The 10,597-nt window shown below is 35.6% G+C and overlaps 1 protein-coding gene across 1 annotated transcript; it reads left to right on the top strand.

The window, feature by feature from the left end:
• Positions 1–1,271: 1,271 nt before the first annotated feature.
• On the top strand, positions 1,272–9,385 carry LOC141678978 (nonsense-mediated mRNA decay factor SMG7-like). The gene is made up of 6 exons (XM_074485450.1): positions 1,272–1,431; positions 2,716–2,855; positions 2,968–3,570; positions 3,702–3,824; positions 4,286–4,494; positions 6,958–9,385. Exons 2-6 carry the CDS (start codon positions 2,793–2,795, stop codon positions 8,927–8,929), a joined length of 2,970 nt encoding a protein of 989 aa, XP_074341551.1. The 5' UTR covers positions 1,272–1,431; positions 2,716–2,792; the 3' UTR covers positions 8,930–9,385.
• The last annotated feature ends 1,212 nt before the right edge of the window (positions 9,386–10,597 follow it).

Below are 10,597 nucleotides of genomic sequence, written 5' to 3'. Positions count from 1 at the left end.
AAATTTAGATAATATCATTGGAGAATATATCAAATTTCTAAATTAAAATTTTACAAAATGATGACTGCCTATTATTATAATCACATTTTACGGGTAACGGTGAAAAATACCCATTTTTGGGATGAAATTGCTCAAAACCCATTTTCTAAACATATGGCTAAAAATACCGTTTTAATTATGCATATTTCAATTGGCTAAATGTGATAAGTATTTGAGAATTGGGTGTATAAAAGAATTACTAAAGATGCACATTTTTTGTTTAGATATTACCATTGACATACACATTTGCCACAAAAATACAAAATAGGATACCCAAATTTTAAATACTTATCAAAAACTGTATTTTTAGCCATCTCCTGCGTGAATGAATATTTTCAGACATTTATCTTAAAAAAAATATTATTTTTAACATTATTTCTTTTTTTACATTTTGGTATTCGAGATGATCTAATCAGAATTGAAATTTTATTTTTCTATGTATTGCAACTACAACTTTAAATTTAAAGAGAGTATATTATGATATTTGTGCCTTTTAATAAATTTTATTTACCTCCAATTTTGAACCTTATGCATTTTGACAATCTCAGGCGTTTTATCATGCCGTAGAAAACTTTAAATTCTAGTCACAAAGTCAGAGAAAGGAATAGGGTCGGAACTGGGACTAGAGTAAGTCGAGGTGCCTGTTTATTGTTCGAATTCACAATTTTGTTACTATATTCCGCATTTTGCCACAATAATTTTTGTACTTCTCATCCCTCTGCGAAATATGACATTCCAAAATTATCTTATATCCCGTTTGAGAATTTAATTTTTATTTAAAATTATGTATTTGATCAATTAACATGTTTGAGAGTTTGAATTTTAAATTTTATTTGAAATTTAATATATTTAAATATAAAAATTTAAAATCACAACTCAAATATTATCATTTGAAATCTATCTTTCATAATAAAATGTAAATTTTTAAACACTCACCTAACTCAAATTTGGAAGGAACATTTAAAAGTGGCCTCTAGAATACATGTAGGTTACGAATGTGTATATATCTATGTCTTTGATATTTAAAGTCTAAAGATTACAATCTAAACAATGACAGTAGCTTGGATTACAAGGACTATCACACAAAAACTAATAGCTCAATTATTATATTCATCATTTTTAAAGTTATCCATAACACAAATTTCATAAATACAAAAGGGGTGAAATAGTCTTTTGAGCACATGTAATTAAGGCAGACAAGGCACCCTTTGTTTTGTCTCTTTCACAACTGTTATACCTTCTGCAAATTAACAGTTGGCTTATGTATTCACTTGTATAATCCTCTTTTCCCCGCTCTCTCTCTCTCTCCCCGAAAAGCTATTATTTTCTAAACACTCCTGGAGAGTCTTAATTATAACTAACTTTTCTCAGCAAAGTGTGTGAATTATTCAGGTACTTTGCTCATCTGAGCCAATATTCTCTGTTTTTGATCATAGTCTTTTATCGGGTCCTCCTTTTTATTGATCTTTTTCATATTGGTTTTTTCTATAGATTTTTAAGTTGCATTAGAATTGTTTGATGAGGAATTGATTGCCTGGAATTCCATGTTATGAGCTTGATTGTGATAATTTTATTACTTATATCAGATTCTGTCTCCTTCTGGTTGGATTCCAGATTGATTGATGTAGTGTGTGTTGATTAAAGTTTTGCATTTTTCTGCTGCAAGAATTAAGAGTTTTCGCAAAGTTTGTTACCTCACTTGGAGTTTAATCATCATTAAATTGAAACCCAAATTTTCAAATTTATCCGAGGATAAATGAAATCTATATCCAGCTTATATAGTAAAGTAGTGTGCTTCAGGTCTTAACTTTCTAAGGATCACATTTATGGTATTCTTTTTCGGGAGGGAAACGTCGATCATGTTCCAAAGTGAAACATCAGACTATGCTAGTTTAATAGTAAAACTTGTATATCGGAATCGTACTACTGTGCTAGCTTGTTACGTGTGATTCTCTGATATCCATAGGATTCGAGATTTAGTCGATACACTCGCAGTTTTGAGAACTATATGGCTGCTAATGTTCCGTCTTGAGCTATACTATCTATATCTGAAAAATACTGAAACCTGTTTTTTTTTATATTGGGATTTATTTCTGAAAACGTACCATCAACCATACTTATTCACTTGAATTGTTGCTCCCTTATCTGTTACTTTATTCTTTGTTCCAAATTTAGGAGTTTTGAGCAGATGCTTTTTAGTGGTTGGATTAGAACATTTGTGACGTATTTAAGATGTATTTTAATTTCAATGAAGATATCTGACTAATATATTAATGATCTGAATTAATTGAAGTGTGAAATGATTTTCAATTCGGGACATGCATATGCTTCTCATATATCCGTCCATTGCATTTCAAATCAGTCGTGTCATCTGAGAGCAGGATACCGATTTTATTTAGATGAAATAAAATAATTAAGGCTACTTGACTTCATTTTTCAGAGTTTTAGAGGTATGAGGGTGTTCTTTTCATGTCATCTGTAATACATAAGTCATACGAATTGGCCTTATATAATTTACTTTACCACTTACCAGAGGTCTGTATTACACGAAGAAAATGTGTCACTTAGCCTTACCTTCTTTGCCATATTACACTAAAAATGTGTCACTATCCTTTCCTTCTCTGCCCAATAAATTCTTTTATTTCTGAACCTAATTACTGACGGTCTACTCGCCAGAAAGCGTATACCGCAGGCAGAGCAGCACCAATTATAAGAAGATTAAGTTTAGGAGAAGAAGATTAGTCACAAATATTATGAGTACTAATGCACTTGCAGTAAATGAAGTTGATAGAGAAAAGGAGAATAACTTCTTGGAGGTAATGTTTTCAGGTTTCATTACTTTATAACTGATTTGTCTTTGCTATTACACTTTTTGCCTATCCATGCTGCCCATTTGTAGTCTTTTACAGTTGCATACTCTGCTTTCAGGTCATTAATGCAGAAAAAAAATTGTGGACTTTGATTCATTCTAAAGGTTTAATACGGAAAGATGTTCAAGAATTATATCACAAAGCTCGCGCTGGTTATGAGGACATGATCATTAACGATCACGAAGGAATAGAACTTCAAGATGTAGAATACTGTTTGTGGAAGCTTCACTACAAGCATATTGATGAGTTCCGGAAAAGAATACGACAATCTTCTGTTAGTGCAGAGAACAAGAAAATAGGAAATTCACAGGATGTTGCTAGTGTGCAAAACAACAGTGATGACCATATCGAAGGTTTTAAAACATTTCTGTCAGACGCAAGTCTATTTTACAAGGATATGATTAGAAAAATGAGAGAAAGTTGCGGGCTTTCCCAAGAACTGCTACTTTCTAGCAAGGATTACAACTCCTCAGGTGTACCTACAAATTTACCAAAATGTAAATATGCGTGCCATCGATTTTTAGTTTGCCTTGGAGATCTTGCTAGATATAAGGAACTTTGTCAAAAGTCTGACAATCGAAACTGTAAGTGGTCTGTCGCTGCCAATTACTACTTCGAAGCAGCAGCAGTTTACCCAGATAGTGGAAACCCCCAAAATCAGGTATGTTCTATCTAACTATCACAAGCAATATATCAGATTAGTCAAAAAAAACAATACAACCTTTTAAATTGTCGTTTTTAATGCTCTATCTCTTTTTAAGTAGTTATGTAAATATCTAAATTAATATGCAGTTGGCACTATTGGCAACATACATTGCCGATGATTTTCTTGCACTGTATCACTGTGTTAGAAGTCTGGCTATCAAAGAGCCTTTTCCAGACGCATGGGACAACCTTATGTTGCTCTTTGAAAAGGTATGAGCTATTTATTAGAAAATGCATGTATCATGGCAATAGTTATATATATATAGGGCTACTCCAATAGAAACCAATTTAGAATGAAAACTAGAAACCAAATTTTTTTTTTAAAATTAATTAGAAATATAACACATATGGTATGCAAATCGATCGTTGAGAGATGTAGAAAAATACAGTGAAATCGGATTTTAAAAAAAAATTACGGTTTGACGAGAAATATCAAATTAAAAACGGAGGGTAAAATCTGAAATTGGGTGTGAGATGGTGCAAGGTAGTAGGTAGTTGGGTGATGTGATTTAGGGGGACCATTAGATTAGGTAGATCTAATGGCTTAGATTAGTTATAAGTTTCTATTTTAATTTTAGTTTGTATTTGATCATTCCCTATATATATATATATAGAACAGACTTCGGTTTAAGTTGTGTCCTTCATTTTAAATTGTTTTTGGTATATTGCAGAACAAGTCTTCTCCAGTGCACTCACTTTCTAGAGAGATACAATATGATCTTTCAAAACCATCAGAGAGATGTTTCCTCAGAACAAAGTCACAAGAATGTAGTGGTTCCTCAAACAAGAAGTTGGAAACCATTGAACATGCTTCATCCGGAATTACTGATCTATGGCCTCTCTTTGTCAGAATGACAAGCTTCTTTTTTGTGGAATCAAGGTAATTTATTCAGTATATAATGCCAGATACCTCTTATTTAATTATATCATATCCTCTAAGAAGATCTATTATGCCATATTTAGCCATTACAAGTGGTAACCCTAAAGTGCGGTGTCTTCGACGAGATTACTGTTATGAATCATGATATCTAGCCTATTTACAACCGGAAGATATTATTATGAAGTCACTGAAATTAGATTGCACCACCCTTCTGAGGCTTTCGGCCCCATATCGATTCTCTTTGCATGAGGTGAAAACTTAAACAAGTGAATAGGCATTCTTACTTGGTACTTTTCACAAACAGTTCTGTGGAGATGAGTCAAAAATATGATCCCATATGTTGCTCGATTTGGTGGCACAACCTACAGTCAATATTATTCAGATATGGAGCTTTGTTTCATACTACTAAGGTGATTATTTGTTGAGTATATAGAACCTAATTTTGCAATACCTTTCTCGTTAGTCTCTCAGTATGCAAATGTGAGTGACGTTGTGGGATCAATCTCATTTTGGGATAGCTTATTAGTGGTTTCATTTAAGCTGCTCTTAAATCATGCATGTCATTTTTCTTAATATCACTACTTTAATTTGAAGTATCACAAGAGCTTTTTCCTTCATTTTAAATCCTCATTAACGACTATCCTTGGAAGTTGAAATGTCAAGCTTCAGTATGCCAGGGAATTTTTAATTTTAAGTATCTTGATTTTTTTTGTGGGATCAACTTTTAATTCAGTATTACACAGGTTTTATAATGGTGAAAGTAAGGAAAAAAACTATGCTGAATGCATATACTGTTGAGTAACCAACTCATCTAAAACCTTAAGGCGTTAGAGGAAGACCCCAATAGGATCATATATTTAACACTCCCCCTCACTCGAAAGCCCATTTATGGGTCGAAGAGTGGAACACCGGCGCCCATCTTTGGGGCATTAATTGCCTTTAGTGTCCACATTAAATTGTGAGAATATTGGGGGTGGCTGGGAATCGAACCTTAGTTCTCTCGCCAGCCTAAGCTCTGATACCATGTTGAGGATGAAGCAGAACAGACTGCCTCCATTACCAAAAACACAACTTTTCACATTATGTCCAAAGGATGTAAATTAAACCCACGTCCTGGCCTTGCTTGCCATTAAAGGACCGCTTTAACTTCATTTAAGTCCTGACCTTGCTTGCCGTTAAAGGACCCTGGCTTTGATTGCCATTAAAGGAATCCCGACTTTACATGTCATTAGAGGACAATTGCTCACAGAGCTCAACAATATCAGCCAACTTGACGCTATGCAAGCTCAACTGTAAATGCTCACAGAGCTCAAAACAAGCACGAGTACTCGGTCACTTCAATGGAGTGACCTCTCGGTTTCAACAACCCATAGAAAGGGCACAAACCACAATGGTAACAAGCTCACTAAAGAGCAGCAACAATATCGGAGAGCTCAAACTTTCCCAACAAATTTGTTTTCTGCAAATTATTTTCTGCAGAGTGCATATTTTTTCATCTTGCTCTTTTATAGAGCTTTCAAGACAACTAATTTCTGCACAAGAAGTTTCCTGGCTTTCTCTGAGTCGTAACTCTAGGTTTTCCGCCATTAATCTCCACTTCTGCAGCTCAACTTCTACATAACCGGCGTCAGTCATTCCTTAGCCAACTCAGCACTTGCTTTTTCTACAACAATTAAACTCTCACGATTGTGCATCTTCAATGTACTTTCCATGTTCAGAAGTTGTTCTTTCAAACATTTTTTATTTTCAGATTATGCAGACATGATCTTCTTGTGCCTTAGAAGTTCTTGTTTCGTAAAATTGTAATCGTGCTTCATGCAGTGACTTGACCTTCTCCGCAAGTGTTTTTGATTTTTTTTTTTAATTTTAATGCTCCAGCTCATTTAAAACCTTAAGGTGTTAGAGGAAGGCCCCAATAGGATCATATATTTAACACTCCCCCTCACTCGAAAGCCCATTTATGGGTCAAAGAGTGGAACACTGACGCCCATCTTTGGGACATTAATTGCCTTTAGTGTCCACATTAAATTGTGAGAATGTTGGGGGTGGCTGGGAATCGAATCGAACCTTAGTTCTCCCGCCAGCCTAAGCTCTGATACCATGTTGAGTAACCAGCTCATCTAAAACCTTAAGGTGTTAGAGGAAGGCCCCAATAGGATCATATATTTAACATATACAATCTTTTTTTTAACTTGTTTTTCAAAATGTTGATCTCTGTGTAGCTGCACAATGAGAAATGTCCAAGTCAGCATACACTAAGTTGAGTTAGTTAGGAGCATTATGTCTGGACCTTTTTTGCATGAAATTACAATAGATATAACATGAAAATATATCTTCAAAAATGTCAGCTAAAGCTGCCTTTCATGCATCTCATTTTCACCAATTACATATATGATATTCTGATTATAAGTTACTCTATGATTTTTGACATATTAAGCAGAAAATTTGTTATATCTGCTGCAGTCTAGAGGACTTCAATTGTGCTTTTGCTTCAACCTTAAGAAAGTTTGAAGCCTTACTTGCTTTAAAGGAAGCAGAACTGAAAGCCTCACTAGAGTCGTATGGACGTATGGATGCAGCCAGAAGTGGCCCTTATCGAGCCGTTCATCTTGTTTCTATTCTTATCATAATCATCCACAATCTTCCAGAAATTACAAAAGTTAAAACATCAGCAGACCAAAAAGGGACAGGGCAATCTGCTTTCAGCAAATTAGCATGGATTACCACATTCATTTTCATGGGTCGTTTAATAGAGAGATGTTTTGAGGATATATACTTGGACGCTTGCCCTCTGTTATTCATTGTGCTTGTTTTTGTTGAGTGGTTGGTAGGAGTGCTTGACAAAGCAGAAATGTACAGTTCCCACGAAAATGTTAGGAATGCTGCAACATACTTTTTTGGTGCCTTTTGTAATCTTCTAAACCGGCTTGATAATAAAGAAGGCGAGGTCAAATTTCTAGACCGTAATGCATTGTGGGAAGATTATGAGTTGAGAGGCTTTTCACCAGTGGCCCATGCTCATATGCAATTGGATTTTTCAACTCAGGGGGAACAAATTAGAAAGTATGATAACGGATATACAAGTCGTGCTCATCGCATCCTTCATGCAGCAATGGTAATTGTAGAGGGATCTAAAAATACATGTAAGTGGCTATCTTATGAGAAACTTGGAAGAAAATTTTATGCAATGGAAATGATTCAAAGTTCTAACCATAAAGAAGCAGAAGAAATCATGCCTAGTCATGGTTCTGAAGTAAAACATATTGAGCTATATGAAAAAAAATTTGTTGAAGAAAATCAAGATGGCCGTAGTGTAAAGAGCGACAATGCTTATGTGGATGATGAAGAAGTCATTCTCTTCAATCCTATAACCAGACATAACTCGGAACCGATATACTGTTTGCATACCTCTAAAGATCAAATGTCATCAAATGCAAAAGATGATCAAATCGCTTCTTCTGATGAAGTTTTGCGCCGCGCTACATCCTTGCTTCTCCCGCAAAACCAAGCTCAGCTCGATTCTCCAAAGCTGTATTCTGATACCACAGACTACAGATTCAGCAAGCCAAATAACCAACCAGAACAAATTGCAAAGGATTCAGCTGCATATCCTGTTGGGCCTCCTTCACTCAGTGGTTGGGTATTCAATAGAGAAATCACACATGCTGAAAGTGATAAAGAAACAAGGGAATTTCGTAGAAATGACTTAAATCCGATTACAGAGGTACCTACTGCATCACTGGCCGGCCTATCTGTGAACGAAAAAGAATTTTCTGCATCTACATCTAATCCATCTCCTCCGTACGTGGCTCCAATGCCTTCTGCACCACTGTTACCTGCTGATGCGAATTGGTTTAAAGGCCATTCACCAAATTTTGCAGAGTCCAAAACTGGAGCTGGGATTAGAGAAGCCGAAGGAATATTAGGTCCAACACCGACCAGTAGATACTCAAACTGGTCTCCTACCCATGGACCATTTAGCCCACGGCTTCCTAGTTATATTGATGGATATCCACCTCTTCTTGGAATGAGCTCATCCGAATGGCTTTATCAGTACCGGAACAGTCAAATTATTGAACAAGCTAACGATCACGTATGGCCAGTTCAACTCAATGCACCAGGAGAGTTTGGAAACTTCTACAGGCATGATGCTTCCAGGTTTGATTTTTTTGATAGATGGGGAAATCCTTTGGCTTCTGATCAGATGGTATACTTGGAAAACCCGCAATTGAACACAGGTTTGCCTCTTTACGGAATAGAGGAACAAAGAAGGGAAAAGCTGTTTCATGGTTACCAAAGACCAAGCCCTTATGGCCGCGTTACCGGGACAGACTTGGGAGCTGAGAAGCCACCACTTCTACAGTATCTACAAGAAAGAGAATGGCAACTACACCGCGAGAATAAAGTGCGAGGTCCTACCTACACCGGGAACTAAATTAAGGTATATGAACACTCTGAACACTTGACTTCAATTCCAAATTTGCATGTTCCATATTTGAGGTCCTACAGGTTTTGAAGTGTCATTCTGGTTGTTGAACATAGCATATTGTATAGGTAAAGTATCCGGATTTACTCAACCAAAAGAGATTGAAATAGATTGCAGTTCTGGTTTTTCCGAAAGCTATCATGTTCTTGTGTTGATCATCATTGAAACTTTTCATGTTGTCCTTGATTAGCTATTTTCAGGTTTGTAAATTATTATCAAAATAGAGAAAGAAATGAATGTTTTATTTCTTTCAGAACTGAGACTGAGTGATGAAGAATGACAATGAGTGATAGTACTAGTAGTAAAGGTATACAGGAGCTTTATGCAAATTGTGAATTACCTGAATTTGTACATGTTTTTTACTTGATCAGATACAACCATTTGTGAGTTTCAAAACATTTATCACTGTGCTGCATGTACACGAATGTACTTCTCGTACCTATTCATGAAAAAGTAAACAAAGCTGTACCTATTTCAAATTCTGATAAGTACGGTAGAGCTGTTAGCAAACAAGTTCGAGCTCGAGCTTGGCTCGTTAATGGCTCGGTTCGGCTCAGTTTGTTAAGAGCAAGAACTTGAGCTCGAGCACAAAAATGTATTCATTAAGAAAACGAGTTCAAGCCGAGTTTTTGACATGTTCAGCTCAAGTTCGGCTTGGTTCGGCTCGAGCTCGGTGTAACATCCCCAAATCCGGTGTTGGGATTGAGTGTCACCAAATAACTTTAAACAATATAAACCTGTATATTAAAACAAATATACAGATAACCCCTCAATTCCGGATCGTTTACAGGTTATGGTATGAAATAAGAATCTAACCTTCTAAAATTTATAACAACTAAACACAATTTTTATCACCTTTGTACTAACTTCCTTGTCTTATTCACTCTGATATTTCCAACTTCTCGTAGCTGGGCTGTCTACTAAGAGCTATTCACTTTTATCGTCATTTGATACTGAAAGAAATAAGAATTCACAAAGTAAGAGTGAGCCAAAAATGTCCAGCAAGTAATATAACTGGTTTCCAGATATCAATATCAAAAAAAGTTTTCCGAACACAATCTTTAAATAATTTTATAAACATCTTTATATATTTGAAGTAGTTGAGCGAATAAATCATTGACCTTTATTAGCCCTTATTCATAAATCAAAAGCAACGAGCAATTCACTGATTCATCTCTTGAATCAGGTCTTTATTCGAATTTGTAATCATAAAACTTTTCAAGAAGGAATGCCGTTAATGGAGATCAACAATAAATTAGACTGGACATTAGAATCAACACAATACTATAACCCGCTGATCAGTCAGGTATAGTACGGACCTATCCCCAACCGCATAGACCCATGTCATAACAAGGTACCCAGGCACTAAAGCCTCCGTAATTAAAGGGTCCAGTCATCACTGGCCCCAAACCCATTATGGCCTCATAAACAAAGGGTCCAGTCCATCCCCGGCCCTCAACATAACCATCCAGTATGTAGAATATTTTGATGTCAAATTATTTTGATTTCAAAACATCCCAATTCAAGGTTCGTAAATAACCTGGAACAATAGGTATTTGCTCAAGAGATCACAATTCATACTAAGGAACAAGAACAAAAAGACATTTGCATAATTAA

This window comes from Apium graveolens, chromosome 8 (genome assembly GCF_009905375.1).
Source record: "Apium graveolens cultivar Ventura chromosome 8, ASM990537v1, whole genome shotgun sequence".
Lineage (NCBI taxonomy): Eukaryota > Viridiplantae > Streptophyta > Magnoliopsida > Apiales > Apiaceae > Apium > Apium graveolens.
The sequence above is the reverse complement of the archived record's forward strand: the minus strand, read 5'-3'. Positions and strand labels throughout refer to the sequence as shown.

What these genes read in the sequence shown, in the direction of transcription:
- LOC141678978 (XM_074485450.1), top strand. Translation starts at nt 2,793, where the DNA reads ATGAGTACTAATGCACTTGCAGTAAATGAAGTTGATAGAGAAAAGGAG. An exon ending in GTGGAAACCCCCAAAATCAG is followed by an intron (nt 3,571 to 3,701) that starts GTATGTTCTATC and finishes ATTAATATGCAG; the next exon opens with TTGGCACTATTGGCAACATA. An exon ending in TTCTTTTTTGTGGAATCAAG is followed by an intron (nt 4,495 to 6,957) that starts GTAATTTATTCA and finishes TATCTGCTGCAG; the next exon opens with TCTAGAGGACTTCAATTGTG.